Here is an 18950-nt window from a genome sequence, read left to right as displayed (position 1 = left end):
GCTTTTAAAACTTATTTAATCTTTCAGGCAATGCGTCATCAAACCAATCAAATGAAGAGGAGCTTTTTTTAACTCTTTAATGTTCGTTCTTCTATAGCTTGATCTGGTACAAAGCTAGCAGTCCACAGTAAAACCCAGTGACTTTTATTTTGAAGTTCAGTTCTGTCTTTGGCGCTCATGGCTTCACATGCGCGAGGAGAAGGGCGCAAAATTTCCCGGGATATTTGGGGCCTAGAAATAAACAAGTAAGTGTGAGTTTGTAATACAATTTAAATTTGAACAATTACGGCGTTAACTGCTTTTAATTAATAATGAAAGGTAACGTTACACATCAATGTTACCCATACTCTCATTTCCACAAAATTGCTAGTACGCTAGCTCCGGATGTGAGTTAGCATAGGAACTTGTATCGAATAATAATCAGTTATTTTAGAATCAATCTGATAATGTATCCGAATTCTAAAGACTTATAAACTAAGCATTTTTTGAAGTCTTGTGATATTATTGACACAGGTTAATGGCATATATAATTTGTGCATGCGAACTGATGTTTAGACCATGTAAACAAAGCGCTCAAAATCTTTTTTACTTTTTAAAAATCTTTATGTATATAATATACATAAGACGTGTGATAGTTGCTGAGGTATTGATTTGTTGATCTGAATAAGAAGTTCATATGTAGTAAGTAGAAGTTTGATTTTAATGAATTGAAGGCATTCTCAACCTTTGCAGTCTCATGAAATCTTGTATGTTGTGTATATTCTCTCATGCAAATCCTGTTGTCTAATGTCTAATGGAAACCCTGAAACTAATGTAGTGTATTTCTAGACCATGCCCTTGTTGTAGGTCATAAATGCTGCTGTTGTTTTGTCTTGCAGCTGACTGTCGTATGCTGCTCTTGAACCTGAGAGAGAGAAACCTCACACAGTGACGTGTAGAGATGCCGCCTGTGTCTGGTCCGGACTCGAGTCCGGTTGAAGAAAGCTCCGGGGGTCTTAAACGTTCAGACTGCCTTTGTCCGGTCTGTCTGGACATATTCCTGGAGCCCGTCACTTTGCCCTGCATGCACACCTTCTGCAAACCCTGTTTTCTGGAAACCGTGGACAAATCCAACATATGCTGCCCGCTCTGCCGAAAACGTGTGTCCACTTGGGCGCGACTCCACAGCCGTAACAAGACCTTGGTGAACGTGGAGCTGTGGAGACGGATACAAGACGCTTTTCCCACTCAGTGTGAGCGGAGACTGCAGGGGATCGAGGATGACGATGATGCTGGTAGCTAGATTTAAGCAATATTTGCTGATTTTAGGGTTTGCGTTGGTTTTAATCACTTATGCTATCTTTTTTATTTCCCCAGTAACGATTCCAAGACCTCGCGTGTGTCAGCCAGGAGAGCTGAGGAAAGAGTATGAGGATCAGATCAGTAAGGTGAGAGACTGTTGAAATGCAGTGGCACCTCACTGAATGAACACTATTACAGCGTGCAGGAGCGTGCTCATGTGTGTTTGTGTGTGTGTCCCTTCCTGCTTTATGCTGCATGCATTATAAACTGTGCTGCGGTCGACCTTTTGAAAGATCGGAAATTTAGAATTGTTATTCAGTTTTGAGTCTTTGGTTAATTTTGGTCTTTTCCACACATTTAATGTTTTAAGATACCTAGGGATGTAATTGCAGTTAAACACTTTTATTAATTCATTTACTATTATTATTTAGATTTTTTTTTGTTTTATTTTTATTATAATTCTGTTATGGTTTTATTTGTTTGCTTGTGTTTTGCTGATGTAACTTTAAATAATCCTGAATAAACATTTAAATTTATGGTACTTCATCAATTTATAGAAACTTTATGCAGTACTTGGTCTTCTGAGATTAGAGAAATTAGGGAAATCTGAGTTGCAGAATTAATCATGCCATTTAAAGGTTTGGTGTCTGTTAGATATTTTTATGCTTTTGTGAGAAGTCTTTTATGCAAGAATGCATTTATTTGATTAAAAATACTGTAAAACAATTATATTGTGAAATATTATTGCAGTTTTAAATGCTTTCAGTTTTTAATTTGAATAATTTTAAAATGCAATTGATTGTTGTGATCAAAGCTGTATTTTAAAAAAATTGTGGAATCTGTGATGCATTTAATTTTTTATGATTCTTTGATGAACTGAAAATTCCAAAGAACAGGATTTATTTAAAATATAAATCTTTTGCAAGATTATAAATGTCTTCACTGTCACTTTTTATAGATGTATTGTATATTTTTCTAAATAAAGTAGCCTATTTATTTCTGATCTGAAACTAAAACTGACACCAAACCTTTGAACAGACTTCAAAATCGAATTATTACTTAAAAAAAAAAAAAAAAAAAAATGTATTCCTAATTATCATTATTATTATATTATTATTATTATTCTAATTGTATGCACATTGTCAATCAGCGAAAAAAAGAAAAGGTTCTTGTTGTGAGGGCTCATGACCTCACTTCCTGTTTGAACAGCTGGTGGAGGAGAAGCGAGCTCTAGAGGAAGCGGAGAGGAGAGCCAGTGAGGAGTACATCCAGCGGCTCCTGGCTGAGGAGGAGGAGCGTACGGCGGAGGAGAGGAGGAGACAGGAGGAGCAGCAGCTGGAGAACGACGAGAAACTGGCCAGACTGCTGAGCCAAGAGCTGGTGAGCCCACACTTCATCCTCATGTCAAAACAGCAGTCAAATCTGCCTACAGTATATTGGGACTGTATGAAGTTTGTCACATGTAACAGCATGTGACAAGCTCAGCCTTCAAACCAAATAGTTAGCTGTGTTTTATGCTAATGAGATTATCAGTAATTTATGGAAGGCCGTTTCCACCACGGAAATAAAAAAGGTTGTTGCGTCTTTAACAATTCTGACTTCATTCTTCTAACAATTGCGTGATATAAACTAGGGCTGGGCGATATATGAAATAAAATTTATATCTCGATATTGGGAAATAATTAAACTAATAATTATAAATATATTATTTACAAAGATTTGAGCTATGAACAAAAGACTGTCTCTGGTTTAAGAGAAGCTCAGTGGAATGAAACTATGTTCCCACTGCCACTAAAAACCCTCTCAGATGGGGAGCTATGAAGCACATAGCTAATTTATATATACAGTCGTGGCCAAAAGTATCGGCACCCTTGGTAAATATTATCAAAAAAGGCTGTGAAAATTCATCTGCATTGTTAATCCTTTTGATCTTTTATTTAAAAAAATTCACAAAAATGTATCCTTTCATTGGATAAGAATTTAAAATTGGGGGGAATATCATTATGAAATATAAAATACACATTGGCCACAATTATTGGCACCCCTAGAAATTCTTATGAGTAAAATATCTCTGAAGTAAATTCCCATTCATATTTACAATTTTTAGCACTAGGGGTGTGCACGGATAGTCGAACATTCAAATATTCGTTCTGCTTTAATTATTCGATAAATAAAAATGATATTCGAATTTTGACATATTTTTGCTTGCCATAAAAATAAATTTAAAAAGAGTCCACAATAAAACCCAATTCGGTCACTTTCTGTGATTTTCCACGGCATATTTGAAGATGTATGCAAGCAAAAAATAATTAATGAATGAATAAGAACTGCAGTCTTCTACAGTACTTCAAATATACCGTGGAGAATCACAGAAAGTGACCGAATTCAAGAACATTCTCGATGAAAACATGGGAGAAGTAAGAACAGTCAGAACATTTTCCTTGATGCTAGTGGTGCGGATGCAGCCACTGCCAACGATGAAGAGGATGCAATGCCCACTCGTCAGTTCTTCAGCGGTGATTACAGAGAGTCCAGCCGAGATGAGTGGGAACAGTTCTTGCTGGAGCCATGTATTCCACCAGATGAGGATCCCATTCACAAAGCACTTCACAAAACTTATTCGCTTAGCACACCGTTATTTGTGAGTCCCGCCAACATCTGTGCCGTCAGAGCGTGTTTTCTCCATGGCCGGCCTTATTGTTAACAGACTAGGAGCCAACTTTCCCCCGATCATGTTTACATGCCTGTGTTTCTGATCAAGAACATGTAAAACAATAGAAAAAAAAGCAAAAAATATTTGCTGAGAGTTTAGAAGTTTCAAAGTTAAGTGTAGGCTGCGTTCTACAATAGCCTAATTGCTGCTTTACGTTTTTTCTTTGTTCTCTTTTTTTTTATTTTTTTTTTATCTGTACTTTTGTTTGCACGCATTGTTAAAGGTTTTCAGCTACAAAACACGATGTGTAATGTTCAAGCTTATTGTGTGTAAGCTTGTTAAAACATGACGGAAACAATAAATGTTGCTGAAAAATAACGTCTGTCTTATTAAACTTAATTTAAATAAACGAATATTCATTTTTTTGTGAGCTCAAATATTCGAATGTGATATTTGCGGAAAACGCCTATCGCTATTGAACACTCCAGCATTCACAGAAATTAGATTAGATTAGATTAGATTCAACTTTATTGTCATTATGCAGAGTACAAGTACAGAGCTAATGAAATGCAGTTAGCATCTAACCAGAAGTGCAAGAATATAGTGTTTTATATACATAAAAGTGCAGAGTAAGTAAAGCTATGATATACAGAATGTACAGTGGAGTTGCTATATACAGTATTGAGCAGAGTATATATGAATGAGTATAAATATGAATGCAATGTAGATATTGTATGTACATTATGAACAGAGCAATGAAGGATTATATATACATTATGAATAGCAGGAACGTGAGAACAGTGGTAATAAATACAGTTGAATGAGTGTGCAAATATAAAGAGGGAAAACAAAGCCCAAATGCCCTTAATCATCCATCACAATCAGAAAAACCAAAGAATATATTTCTGATGTGCAGCAAAATATGATTGAGCTTCACAAGTTAGAAAATGACTTTAACAAAAGAGCTAGAGCAGTGAAAATTCCCATTTCCACCATCAGGACAATAATTAAGAATTTCCAACCAACAGAAAATGTTAGAAAACTGCCTGGAAGAAGTCGTGTGTCTATCGTCCTAATGCATGGTGAGGAGGTCAGTTTGAGTGGCTAAAGACTCTCCAGGGGTAACTGCTACTTTCTGCAATTCTCCAGCGGAGTCTCAGGTTTAGAAAACCTTTTCAAAAATGGTCAGACAGCACCTACATCACCACATGTTGTTTGGGAGAGTTACCGGTACAAGAAAAATTCTCCTAGCTCATCCAAAAACAAACTAAAGCATATTCAGTTATCAGACACGACTGGAACTTCAAATGGGACTGGCTTCTATGATCAGATGAAACTAAAAATTAGCTTTTTAGCAGTAAACACTCAAGATGGGTTTGGTGAAAACAGGGATAAAAAGTACCCCATGTATACAATGAAATATACAGCTGTATTTCTGATGTTGTGGGCCTATATTTCTGCTGGAGGTCCTGGACATCTTGTTTAGATACATGACATCTTTGATTATATCAAATACCAACATATAAAAAATCAGTAAGTGACTGACTCTGTTAGAAATCTTATAATGGGCCATGTTTGGATCTTTCAACCGTACAATAATCCAAACACAAACCTCAAAAACAACACAGAAATGGGTCACTGAGCTCAAAACCAAGCTTCTGCTACAGCCATTCCAGTCCTCTGACCTGAACCCTACAGAACATGAGAGGAGTGAACTGAGGAGGAGAAGCTGATATGTTCTCAGAATTGCAAGTTTATATCATACAATACTGAGAAAAATCTGAATTGTGAGAGAAAAAGTTAGTTACCTTTTTATTTGTTATTCAGTGGCAGACAAGTCTCAATTCACATCTTCCACAGATTTAGGCCTAAAAATGTCTTAAATCGGAGCAAAAAGTCCTAAATTTATAGTCGTGACTGGTGATGATAGTCAAATGCTGCTGTGCTTGTAGTTTTCTTTGCAGATCTGTCAGTAAAGCTGTTTTGTGGTGTTTGTGCAGAATTCAGGACCAATCTCTGAAACCTCCTGGACCACCAAACCTGCTGATAAAACACCAGCCAAGAAGACCAAACCAAACATGGGAGACATTGAGAAGTGAGTATCTGCTGTAGAGCCCCAGTATATCAGTAACGTGACTCCTCATCCGTTCACACCTGGCTGGTGTTGATCGTACTGAAAGTGGTTTTTATGTGCTTCATTCTCTTATATTCAGGTTTTTACGTCCAGCGCCTCATAAACAGCCAAGCAGTTCTGACAGCAGCCCAGACTCCTCTCTGATGGCTAACAAGGTGATCTCTTTATGCTTAGACTCGCTCATTTTATGAATGAAATGATAGCAAATGAATTCAAGTAAAATAATATGATTATAAAAATAAAAGAAATGAAAAGAAAATAAGAATCAATCAGTTCTAAAAGAAAAATACTCAATAAATCCATAACTAAATGTTTTTGAGACCATATATATATATATATATATCTATATATATATCTATATATATAGATATATATATAGATATATATATAGATATGGGTGTTTTTTTTGTTTTTTTGCTTTTTTTTGTAAGGAAGATATTGATTTTATATAATATTAGGGAAACAACATGCATGTTTACAGGAGAAAAGGATAACTGTTAAATTACAATATTATTTATTATTATTTTTATTTGACTAAATACAGTAAAAACAATAATATTGTGAAATATTCATTACAGTTTCAAATAGCCATTTCCTCTTTAAATATATTTTAAAGTGTAACTTGTTTTTGTTCAAAAGAACAGCGTTTATTTGAAACTGAAATCATTCATAACATTGTCTTTGTCCCTTTTGATCAACTTTATGAATCTTTGCCTAATACAAATTATTAACTTAAAAAAAAGAAGAAAAATGAATGAATGGTGTATGTTTAGAGATTATCAAGGCTCGAAATTATGACCATTTTGGTCGCATATGCTCTCGAAATTAAATCTGTGCAACCTCAAAATCTATTTGGGAGCATTTGTGTGAGAGTATTTGTTTTCAGAGTATGTCCCTTCTGAGTGTTGAAACGATAACGGCAGGCTGCATAACCAATTAAACTTCATATTTACATTCTTAACTTTTAATGTAGATTTTAGAATAGTTAATATTAGCTGTCCATCACCCAGTCACTGCTTTCCTCCGTCAGGTGATGGAGCTAACTACTGCGGGAAATATAGAGGGCTGAAGAAGAGAGAAAATAGAAAAAGAAACTGACATATTTCTTTTGTGAACCATTTAAAGTTACAAATAATGGTGCTGTTGATAGCGATCGTGGAGAATGTTGATCCACCAGACAAACAGAAGGAGTACAGTTTTCGGAGAGAGTTGTTGAAAGTGGCTCAGCTATGAAAGTGCTTCTATGCACTGCATTCACTGTAAAGCTTGTGGGACGGTGTTTGCAGGTAACAGACTTGGGGTCCAAGTCAATTGGTTGTTCTTGGAGATAGCGGGTGAACTCCGTGTCAGCGCGCGCTCTGATCGGTAAAGGGGCAGAGATTTCAGACCTCCGTTTATTAAGGAGATCTGTCACAAAACTCATCATTCGCGCCAACGTTTTTTGAGCAAATTTCAAAGCCGCACCCGCCCGACATCCGCTGATTGTTTTGGGGTCTATGGCGATGCAATGCTTTGCTGATGCGAGTCGCAAAAAAAAAGCCATTGCCATTTGCCCATTAGCTCCGCCCACTACCGGAGAAACTGGTATGTCTTCTGCTTGTTCGAAAATGAATATGAATAATTCTAAATTTAATCCATTATTTTGACAGTAGAAGACAACAAAGAATAGTTTACATATAGCGTGTTGTTTAAGCGTGGTAAGACTCTCGCTCTCTCTCTCTCTTTGCATGTGTGAGAAACAGCGCTATCAGCAAAGTGACGGTGAGTCGTGTGCCTTCACAAAGAGTTTACAGAGTGTCAAATACAGGTGCGCTGTGTGTCCATTGAGATGAGCTGAAAAGTTCAGATCGCTTGAAGGAGAGAGAACTCTGAAGCTCAGATGCTGAAATTAATGCAAGCGTCATGCGCTTCAGTCTATGTAATAAACAAACCTGCACGTCTCTGCCATTCATTAATTCACACAGAGACGCGCAGAACACGGATTTATATTTTAAACAACTTTTGCGGCTTAACATTTACAGATACTGGTCCATATGGAGATTTGATTATTTTATGCTAACTTTGGCAAATTCCATGACTGTCCATATTAAAATGCAAGTTTCATTTTCATGACTGGATTTCGAGATTCCGTCCTCGTTTTTTGCTTCATGGAAATCATAGAGCAAATTTCAAAGCCGCACCCGCCAGCCATCCGCTGCTTGTTTTGCGGTCTATGGCGATGCAATGCTTTGCTGATGCGAGCCGCAAAAAAAAAAAAAGCCATTGTCTGTTCTAGAAAGGATGCAGCAAAGATATTTAATGCTAAAGTATGATGCATAGGCCTACGCTGAGTTTCATTTACGATGAGATGTGCTCTAGAGTCTAGGTCACAGTGCAGTGCAAGCGGTGCGCTGGTGCTTCCATGTCACGGTTATCATTGTCTGCTTTACTTGCTTTTTATTTATTAAAATACATGCAATTGGTTGATGAAACATTTATTAAAATTAAGATAAAATTTGTACAAAACGAAATTCGTTTTTAAGAAAGGTTTTCTACAAAGCAAAATTTTATGAATTTGATAAAAAATGTTTGTAAAAAATATTTTAATGACACGGTTTTGGCGGTTATAGAGTTCTAATGACAGTGTTCAACTATAACCGTCGGTCTCACGGTTATATACTAACCGTCACACCCCTAACTATATTGCCTATTTCCCAACAAAAATAATTTCAAACAGTCACAGTGCTGTTTTGCGTCTCTGAGCAGAAAGACCGTGTTTCGTTCCTGAAAGAATCATTTGTTAAATGATTCAGTTCAGTCGCAATGACTCACCTATCAACAGTGACTTGCTTCCACCTGCTGGTGGGTTTAATTTCACATTTAAAGTTTAAAATATTTCAAATATCAGTATTCAACATTTTATGTTTACAATATTAGAATTTAATTTATGCATGTGTAACTGCAGGTTAAATGAATTCATGCCCTGCATTCATCAGTGTGTAAATGCCATTTGATGCAGCTTCTGTGTTTCCTCTGCATTGCAAAGATGGATTTTGTTGATTGATACTTGAATTTGCTTGATAACGGCCCAAATATCTTCTTCTAATTGACTGATTAAATATAAGAGTTTGACTTAAATTATAATACACACTTTTAGAAAAAAATGGCTTTAGGGTAAAAAAAAAAATGGAAAAAAGAAATTTCTGTCACTGCTGAGAACATAAGTTATCAGAACATGAGTAGCACTTATGATAAAAACCCAGAAAATATTGAGAGATCATTTGTCAATAACGCACACCTGTAGCTGCCAGCCATTCCATGCAATTGGCCCTATGTTAAATTTAACCCTGCATACACCATCCTAACTCTTTCTAAAGAAGAGCTTTGCTTTGTCGTTTACAAAAGAGATCTGTCCGTGTTCTTTTCATTTTCTCTCTTCTTCAGCCCTTTCTTTTCCTTGCGGTAGTTAGTGGAAAGCAGTGACTGAGTAAAGTGACAGCTAATTTAAAATCTGCATTAAAGTTAAGAATTTTAGGATAAAATATGGTAAAATATATGTGATGCTCTTAAATGTTTGGTGAATGCTCCTAGATTTTTGACGTTGGGAGCACCGGTGCTACCAAGTAAAAAAGTTAATTTCGAGCCCTGATCATGCCTGTTTAGTTGAAGATAAAATACTTTCTGGACAATTTCCAGTTTCAAAAACAAGACTTCCTGTTTTTTAGGAGAACATTCTGAGCCCTCCAAAAGCCCTCTCGGCACGATCTGTGGAGGACACAAGCAAACTGAGCACACCTGTGCCTGACTACAGCGGGAAACCCTCCACCTCCAGCGGCCCACAACACACTTGTGTTTTTAACAGTCCGAACAGCAGTTCACTGAAAAGAAAGAGTTCAGAGGTGAAGCTTCAGACTGAAGCGGATCTGCTCACCAAGAGGCCATGCGAGTCCCCTTCATCCGACGGCGCGTTCCTGTCTGAAGTAGTGTGGAACGAGGAGGCCCTTCGGAGCCGCTGGCAGCAGGAGGAGGAGGACCGCAGGCTGGCCATGCAACTCCAGAAGGAGCTGGACCGCGAAAACTCTGTGGACCGCAGGAAGGGTTCAGCCGACGGCTATCCGCTCCGCCAAAAACCCCCTCGGCCTTCCACAAGCTCAAACACAGACGAGGAAAACACGAGAAAGAGCATTAGTGCACGGGCGACTGGGAGGAACAGCGAGAAAACCGACAAGAGACTGTCTGGAACAGTAGGAACGACCCCTGGGAAGAGCCCTGCGTCTTCTCCTTCTACAACCGTCCCGCCTGCTTTGAAGAAGGGGCCGAAGCAGACCACCCTTACTGAGATGTTCCCCAACCTGAGCAGCTGAGTGTTGCTCTGCTGCTTTTATCTGTTTCTCATACAGCCTTCAGACTCGAAGCTCTTGTGAGGTGCTGCGCTGCTACTCAAGGACGTCCTGCAGCCGATTTCCGTTGTCTTTCGGTTTCTGCTCATATGTTGCAAACACTCCTTCAGTGCCTTTCCAGGGAGGGTCATACCGTAAAGTCGTGATGATATAGTTTCATTTTATAGAGCATTTTTAAAGTTATGACTAGTTTAGAGTCTGAAATGGTGTTAATGCTGCAGAAGAATATCAGTTTGTAAGCGTTTCCAGGCATTTCACTTTGGTTAAATAAAAGGCAAGTTCGGTTTAAAAGAGAAAAAGAAAATGTGTTGTGTGGTTATTTGACAAGTGAATAAAAACACAACTGGGTTAGCAGCTGTGTCTCTTTCAGAGATTTCTCTGTGGTTGGATTTAGTAGAAACCGGATCTTCAGGATCGGTCTCTTTGTTGCTGTAGTTCTGTGTTGTTTGGACACAACCATTCACTTTCAGTTTCCTACTACCGATGAAGTCTTCACATACTTTCTGATATTAAAGAATGTTGCATTTAATACACCAAACTACCTTTCCCTGAAGCTTACAGAAGCTCCTGCTAAACGAGCTCTTGTGATTTTCACTTTCTGGACGTCTGACAAGTCACGAGTGCTGGTTGTAAATAATGCTGAAGACACATAGAGTATATACAGTAAGTGAGTACACCCTTCACATCAGTGTATCTTCTCAGCCTCTTCCACTCCTCCATGAAGACATCACAGAGCTGCTTGATGTTAGACACATGGTGCTTCTCCACCTTCCGCTCAATAGGGCTCAGGGCTGGAGCCAAACTTGGCCATGCCATCACCTTGATCTTCAGCTTCCTGAGCAAGGCAGTTGTCATCTTGGCGGTGTTTGGGGTCATCTCATCAAAACTGCCGTTCTGCCCAGTTTCTGAAGGGAGTGGATCATTTTCTGCTTAAGTTTGTCACAGTTCATGCTGGTATCCATGTTTCCCGCTGCTCACTCATGCAGACCCAGACCATTCTTGCTCTTGGACAGGTTGTCTTCTGCAAACTATTTGTGGGCTTTCTTGTGAGACACCTTTATAAGAGGCTTCCTTCAGGGACGATGGCCGTGCAAACTAGTTTGTTGGAGTATGTGGCCTATGGTCTGAGCACTGACAAGCTGACCTTCCACTTCTTCAACCTCTAAAGCAATGCCTGTAGCACTCATGCGTCTGTTTTTCGAAGCCAAACTCTGCATGACCCCGGCCCACTGTACTGTAACTCAGTTTCAGGGTGTTACCGATCTAAGTATAGCCTAGGCCATCTTTGTGGAGAGAAACAAGTCTAATTCTCAAATCCTCAGGGAGTTCTTTTCCATGAGGTGCCATGTTGATCCTCCAGTGGCCCACTCAAAGCACCAAATCTTAATTGCTCCAATACAAGTTACACAAATTTGTATGGTCCTGTTGAACAGACAAAAACATGAACCTGAGGAATGGGACATGCGGCTTTGTTGTCACTTTTTGAGTGATAAAATATATCCAAGTTTCATTTCTATAATATTGTCCCTTGAGAAAATATACTTCAATGGTTGCTGAAATGTGATGGTTGTACTCACATTTGTGAGATACTGTATAAGTGGTCTGATCTAAACGATGTGAATGAATACATAATAAATGCTTGCATATATTTTATTTAAAAAAATATTCATGGCATGAGAAATCACAGTTGTCCTGATATTTTGGCATACAAGAGGTCTTCGTTCTGTTTCATAGCTTAAAACCTCCTGTAGAAAAACAGCTTGTTCAGATCTGAGAGGGCATGATGACGTAATGGGGGAACAAACATTTGCATAAACTCCGCCTCCAGTGCAAGACATTGAACAGTCATCTTCTTACCACTGGCATTCAGTTGTATAAGGCATATAACATTTCCATCCATTTGGATTAGTTTTAGTTTCATACATTTTAATTAACAAAATTTAGCTTGTTCCATAAGTCATATTTTAACCATGTGCATACTTTTTTATTATTATTATTATTATTATTATTAATTTAATCGTTTTCACAACAGATGATGCTGATTCTATACATTTCAATAAAATGCTTTTGAAAAGTAGATACATAGATTGCAGAAATCCTACCTGTTTCATATGGCAGACAAATGTGCATCACATTAAGATTATTCGTTTATTTTAATTTTATTAAACCGTGCAATTCAAATGATTGGAATTTTATGTGCGATTTAAATACATGAATCTTAGATGTATACCTTTTGTTTTTATAAATACACTGTTTATTTTACAAGCAAATACATTTAGTCTTAAATTTCATGTTCAATTCAATGTGTGTGAATTTCAAGAAAGTGAAAATCAATTTTTTTGTGTAATCCTATAATATGAACAATGAAACGATCAAATCCTGTCCTACATCACTGATGATCTGTATTATAGTGGCCATCCTTGGGATTTTTCTATATGAGGAGCACAGAAACACTGTATTTTGAGAAGTGTTATCCTCTGAGCTGTCACGTGAAGCCTTTCGTTAGATGATCGGTGAAGCAGACTGGATGGATGTTCACATCACATGCCACTCTGTTAGGTTTAAATCAACTGTTCCTTCCTTCTGGCTTTGCTTAGAGCCTGTTATGGTCTTGTTTTAGCATTTCCCATATTTTGTGGTTGAAGTTGGTTGCAGTACTTCCTGCTTGAGTCTCGTGCATCTTCATACAACATGAGTAATACTCCTCACTTCTGGTGGCCAAAAAAATCCCCCAATGCTTCACAGAAAACTGATGTCCAATGAAAACTATTTATGGTCTTCTATTTAAATGGTTTCTATTTAAAGTGTGCAATGATAATTGCTCATAAATGTGAAAGTTTTTGATAAAAATAAATAAAATAAAAACATGTTTATTCTTAAATATAAATATTCAAAATGACCAGATTATTATAACTATTTAAATATTCAGCAAGGATGCAGTCAACTGATCAAAAGTTAGTGTTCCCCCCCCACTGTTAACGTTTTCTAGCAGCAAATCAGTATATTATTCTGATTTCTGAAGATCATGTGACACTGAAGACTGGAGGAACGATGCTGAAAATTTATCTCAGGAATAATTACATTTTAAAATATATTATTATAGAAAACATTTTGTTTGAGTTGTAAAATATTTCACAATATTCAAAAACGCGGTCTTAGTGAGCATAGCTTCTTTTAAAAACATATCGTCCCAAACCCTTTGAATGGTAGGCCGTAAGCATCAATTAATTATTCATCACCAGTTAAGAAAGAAGGGATACTAGGGTCCGTTATGATCTCATGCTTCATTCGAAGTAATTAAAATAAATACATATATATAAATACATGTAGATGTTTTTAAAATATGTACTGTATGTGTGCGTATTTACATATACATAATAACTATACACAATGCACACACATATTATGTAAACACAATTTTTATTTTGGGTGCGATTAATCACGATCATTTGACAGCAGTAGTAAAAATAGAAATAACTCTGAAGTGGCTGCTTTGACAGACCGACCGACACAAAAATCCCCCGAGAGCAGTTTGATTCATGAGCTGTCTTGTGAGCTCGCTGACTGAGCGACCTCTGGTCAGTTGACTGCTGCTTTACTATTTTACATAGTTTTCTCATACAGTTTGCTTCCAGCTGTTGCACGCAACCATAGTCGCAGATCTCTAATCATTTTAAAGAATGAGCATAAATTAAGAATAGTATAAATATGGCATCCTCAAAAAGCAATGTAAAAGAGTGTGCTGTAGTCTACAGTATGTTGCAAATGTGACAAACTTCAGAAGTAGGAAGTAGGATCAGTGCATCACAATGAATCAGTGCAGAACACTGTTGCAATACTCGATTGCATATCCTAACTGTTGCCTCAAAAATGAAACTTCTGCCATTGTTTGTTTCCCCCGAAACCGATATGACTTACTTTTCTCCATGGAAAATAAAAAGAGACATTTTCAAGAGTTGAACTTTTCTTTGCAATCATAACCTTTCAAGCTTCAAAGTAGACCATAAAAATAGCTCTGTTATACAAATCATGCACACTATCGATCATTTTCTGAAGCCTGACTTGTATGTCATTGCATGTATACAATATAAGTGTGCTTCAAAGCACAACAAAATATTAAAACAAATGTAATTAAAATATGCCTATAAGTAAACCAGCTGGGATTTCTCTGTTTGCACATGCAGTACACAGTAAGTTTGCAGACTGGTGCACATTTATGACACGACTGAAGTGATTTGATTGTTCTGATTGGCTCTTGTTCGACTGCCTGTTGTTAGTATGGTGTCAGTTTTTCATTAGTGCAGTATGACTAATGTATTTCAGTTTCACCATCCTCAGCTGTTTGTGTGTGTGTCACAGAATGGTGGGTAGGAAACACTCCGCTGTATTTAAGCAGACAATGTTCCTCATCTTGGAATAATCAAAGGCTCACGGCTGAAGACTCTTCTGAGCTTTCCTCACAACACACCTGCTCTCTCTGATTTTCATCCTAAAACTATATCCTACAGTCACAGAACAGGTAGGATTTTTTCAACATTTGGACACTTGATCATAAAAAACAAACAAACATTTGAGATGACAAAGAAACAGACAGCAACAAACAGCAGTGACTCTCTCTGGTGGTGTTCTGATGCAGGGTCGCTGGGAGAGATGTGCACCGGTCACTGCTCCAGGTCTGTGGGAATGGCTCTGATCCCCACAGCCATCGTCTGCATGCTGGCAAATACACTGCTGCTGTTTCCTGACCTGAAGTATCAGTACCTGTCTGACAATCATGTGACCAGAGAGGCCACGTGGTGCTCTGGGATCTGGGCATCAGGGCTTCTGGTGAGCTCCTCTGTTCTTTTGTTTTCTTTGCCTTGGAGGAGATCTGATTCTATTCTAAATTATTCTGATGTTAAAATAATTACAGAATTATTATTATTGAAATATAGTAAATGTAGTATTCAGTAATGTGTATATTAGATATTTACTGAATAATAAAATTAAGTAATCAAAATGCATTGTAAGTATGTGTTATATATAATTGAATAAAGCATTGTGTAATTATGCATATTATATATCAGAGATAACGGTTGTAATGCACAACTGCCAGTCTATCAGAATCTAATATACACACAGGCCATGTTTTATCATAGAATATATAACAGAACAAAAATAACCTATTTTAGATGTATTGATATACATGTCATGTGACTTCTGTTGTGAGTTTTACATCAGACTCTCCTGTATTGCTCTAATGGCTGTTGTGTGTTTTGTCAGGTGCTTGTGGCCGCGCGAGGTTTTACAACACACAACGAAAAGAACGGATGCTGTTATTTTACTACCGAGGTAAGAGAATTGTATTGTGTGGATATGTCATATTGCATCATCATTTGAACAATAATGTATTAAAGCAATACTCCACCCAAAAATGTACGATATTTTGGATGAAAACCAGGAGGCTTGAGACTGGACAAAAAGTATGAAATGCATACTCAGAATAGTGCATCTGCCGTCAGTGGTTCAACCGAAACGTTATGAAGCGACGAGAATACTTTTTGTAAGTGAAGAAAACAAAAATAACTTTATTTAATCATTCCTGCTTCAACAGTCTCCTCTGAGTCTCTCCATATCACCAAATACTGTGTATGCTCTTCTGTATCAGATGCGCCACAAGGATGCGCTCTTTTCTTTCAAATCAAAGCTAGATACAGAAGAGCATATGCAGCACAGTGTTGTTTTCTTCGCTTACAAACAGTACTCTCGTTGCTTTATAAGGTTAGGGTTGAAGCACTGATGGCAGATGGACTTTTCTGACGATGCTTTTCATGCTTTTCTGGACTTTGACACTGTTATTTACATGGCAGTCTGTGGGATAGCCTCAAACCTCCTGGTTTTCATCCAAAGTATCATAAATTGTGTTCTGAAGATGAACAAAGCTTTTACGGGTTTGGAACGATATGGGGGTACGTGATTAATGACAACAATTTCATTTTGGGGTGGAGTATCCCTTTAACATGATGCTTTGAACAAATATTCTTTCCTAGTGATGCCACATCACTGAACCGTGTTTTGGGGACTTTTTTTCTTTTTACAGGTTTTGCGTAAGTTAGGCTACACATGTTTGGCTATTCTGGCAGCTGGCTTGTGTTTCGTGGTGAGCGGGACAGGGCTGGCGCTGGGACCCCTCTGTTTACACAACAGCACTGAAGGCCTAAAGTGGGGACGCCCATTGAAACAAGTCAAAACTAGGTGAGTCAGATTTCAGATTGCTAGATTCCTTCACTATGTTTACAAAGCTAATTTACTGTTATTCATTCAATAGGCAAAGGGGTCACCATTAGTATTGTTTTGTCTCACATTATGAGTGCATTAAAGTGATTTTAACTCAGTTAAATCCACATGATGTTAGCTTTGAGGTTGTGTGCTGTAAAGTTACGTTTTTCTTGTTACGTATTGTTTAGTGTTGGAAAAGTTACTTTGTTACCGATTACAAGTTACCCTAAGTAGTGCAATTATTTCAATTACTTCATTAAAGTAATGTAACTGATTACATTTGATTAGTTTTTGATTCCTTTTCTAAATTTCTAATGTTTTTAACTGTTATTCATTTTCAACATGTACAGCAGGCTGTATTAACCTTACAGTAGAACAATGATTATTGTCAGATTTTTTCAAAACCACTTGAAATAAGATTATAATTTAATTATAATTTAAGCACAGCCACCACAAAATCAGAGATCATTTGAGGTTAAATACAGATTTAAAACCATAACAAGGAATAGTTTAGTAGCTATGATACTGTTATGACAGGAAACATCTGACAACTAACAGTTAATCTTAAGAAAAAAAGAAACATATAATAAAGCACACACGTAAACCCAAATAGGAAATAAAAGTTATCGAATAAGCATGTCCTATTCTGTGTACTAAAGTCTTGAAACATTAGGGTCTCAGTTTTTAGAGCAGTCCCTGCAACTAAAAAAAAAAATTAAATTAAATCTTTGTGGGTGAAAAAAAAAAAAATCAGATTTAACCCTTTTTAATCATTAACATTTCATAAGTAACTACAATTTACAATTGTAAGTAATTACAATTACTTTTTTTTAATTTTCATTAAATAACATTCATTTCCATGTGACTAGTTATTTCCCAACACTGGTAGTGTTCATGTGTGCTGTTCTTTTTGTTTCGTGTCAAAACAAGCATTATGATAGCACATGTAAATAACTGAAGCACATGTTCACACAGAGAGCAGCTTTACCTCTTTGCTCCGGAGCGGTGGCCGTCTGCCTGTGTGGAGCCTCGACATGTTGTGGTCTGGAATATGGCTTTTTTATCTGTCCTCATGGCAGCGAGTGGCCTTCAGCTCATTCTCTGCGTTCTTCATCTCCTCACCGCCTTACTGGAGTTCATGTGCAGACCCAGCTTCTGCAAGAATAAGGTACATATGTTCACAAAGAGCCTTGTGAAGAAGACCCTTCAGTGAAGTCACTGTAGCATACTTCAGATATACTGTAAGATAATGTCATATTAATGAAATAAAGTACACTTAAAGAGAGACACTTACATCTTCATCTTCATGCTTTTGTTATATTGTAAAATTAAAAGTTTAACTTTAAATGATTATAAATCATTATTTTTATTTATCTATGCTTGTAAGAACATTTGTCTGAATGCTTTAACTGTAAAGTAACGTAATAATGAATTTATTTACAAGTATCACTTAAATGGGTCAAAACTCCACTTTAAAGTACAAAAAATTGAATTTTTGCATTTATACCATGATTGAAAAAATATCTACTTTTCTTTCTTTTTTAGGTTGTTCCTGCTTGAAATGAATAGAGGTTCTATGAATTTCTCTCCATGTGCGAATGAGGACATTTTGGGGGGGTTAAACAGTCAGCTATCACTGCTTAACTTATTTTAAACAGAAAAAGTGAGAGAGAGAAAAAATAGAAATGGGAAGTGGATCACAAAGGCCAGATTTCACATCCCTGAAGTCTTAAGAGTGATTTTAGTGACTGTAAACTTTGAATCCCAGAAACACTTGAACAGATAATATGCCTTGAATAATCCACTAAAAGCATAGACACAAATAAGCTGTTTCAAATAGTCTTTATTTTAATATATATTCAGAATGCACTTTAATATTTATGCACTGTATAGTAATGTAATTTTATGCATATTTATGTGTTGATATTGAAATGCTTAGTGTTAGATGTTATTTTCATTGTTTGATTTCTACAAGATTAAAAACGAATTGTATGGACACTTCATTGTGTAATGGAATGCATTATTTCAGAATGACTGAACCATAATACAGAAGTATTGTACTGTAAAAAAAAAAAAGTTGCGTCAAATAAAAAAAATAAGACAACTTATTGCAAGCGCTTTTTTGAGTAAACTTAACAAACGGGGACCAAAGTCCACCCAACTTAAAATAACTTAATAACCGGCCGGCCAATGGCGATACAGGCAGTCGCCTGGGGCCCCTCTTTGATTTGAGGGTCCCGCAAAT

General features: G+C 37.0%; 2 protein-coding genes across 2 annotated transcripts; both read left to right on the top strand.

The window, feature by feature from the left end:
• The first annotated feature begins 115 nt into the window (after nucleotides 1-115).
• LOC113115355 (E3 ubiquitin-protein ligase rnf168) lies at nucleotides 116-10746 on the top strand. Its single transcript, XM_026282878.1, has 7 exons — nucleotides 116-245; nucleotides 879-1274; nucleotides 1357-1427; nucleotides 2491-2661; nucleotides 5935-6029; nucleotides 6148-6223; nucleotides 9773-10746. The coding sequence occupies exons 2-7, from the start codon at nucleotides 941-943 to the stop codon at nucleotides 10409-10411; spliced, it is 1386 nt and encodes a 461-aa protein (XP_026138663.1). The 5' UTR covers nucleotides 116-245; nucleotides 879-940; the 3' UTR covers nucleotides 10412-10746.
• A 2784-nt stretch (nucleotides 10747-13530) lies between these two features.
• LOC113115354 (transmembrane 4 L6 family member 1) lies at nucleotides 13531-18721 on the top strand. The gene is made up of 6 exons (XM_026282877.1): nucleotides 13531-14966; nucleotides 15084-15274; nucleotides 15710-15778; nucleotides 16527-16681; nucleotides 17681-17873; nucleotides 18251-18721. Exons 2-6 carry the CDS (start codon nucleotides 15098-15100, stop codon nucleotides 18263-18265), a joined length of 609 nt encoding a protein of 202 aa, XP_026138662.1. The 5' UTR covers nucleotides 13531-14966; nucleotides 15084-15097; the 3' UTR covers nucleotides 18266-18721.
• Nucleotides 18722-18950: the final 229 nt, after the last annotated feature.

The sequence above is a fragment of the Carassius auratus genome, chromosome 15 (genome assembly GCF_003368295.1).
Source record: "Carassius auratus strain Wakin chromosome 15, ASM336829v1, whole genome shotgun sequence".
Classification (NCBI taxonomy): Eukaryota; Metazoa; Chordata; class Actinopteri; order Cypriniformes; family Cyprinidae; genus Carassius; species Carassius auratus.
Note: the sequence above shows the minus strand (reverse complement) of the source record. Positions and strands in the feature narration are given on the sequence as shown.

Bases quoted from the DNA above. Each gene is read 5' to 3' on its own strand.
- LOC113115355 (XM_026282878.1), top strand. From the start codon at position 941: ATGCCGCCTGTGTCTGGTCCGGACTCGAGTCCGGTTGAAGAAAGCTCC. The intron at 6,030-6,147 runs GTGAGTATCTGC...TCTTATATTCAG, and splicing joins AACATGGGAGACATTGAGAA to GTTTTTACGTCCAGCGCCTC. The intron at 6,224-9,772 runs GTGATCTCTTTA...CCTGTTTTTTAG, and splicing joins CCTCTCTGATGGCTAACAAG to GAGAACATTCTGAGCCCTCC.
- LOC113115354 (XM_026282877.1), top strand. From the start codon at position 15,098: ATGTGCACCGGTCACTGCTCCAGGTCTGTGGGAATGGCTCTGATCCCC. The intron at 15,275-15,709 runs GTGAGCTCCTCT...GTGTTTTGTCAG, and splicing joins TCTGGGCATCAGGGCTTCTG to GTGCTTGTGGCCGCGCGAGG. The intron at 15,779-16,526 runs GTAAGAGAATTG...TTCTTTTTACAG, and splicing joins GCTGTTATTTTACTACCGAG to GTTTTGCGTAAGTTAGGCTA.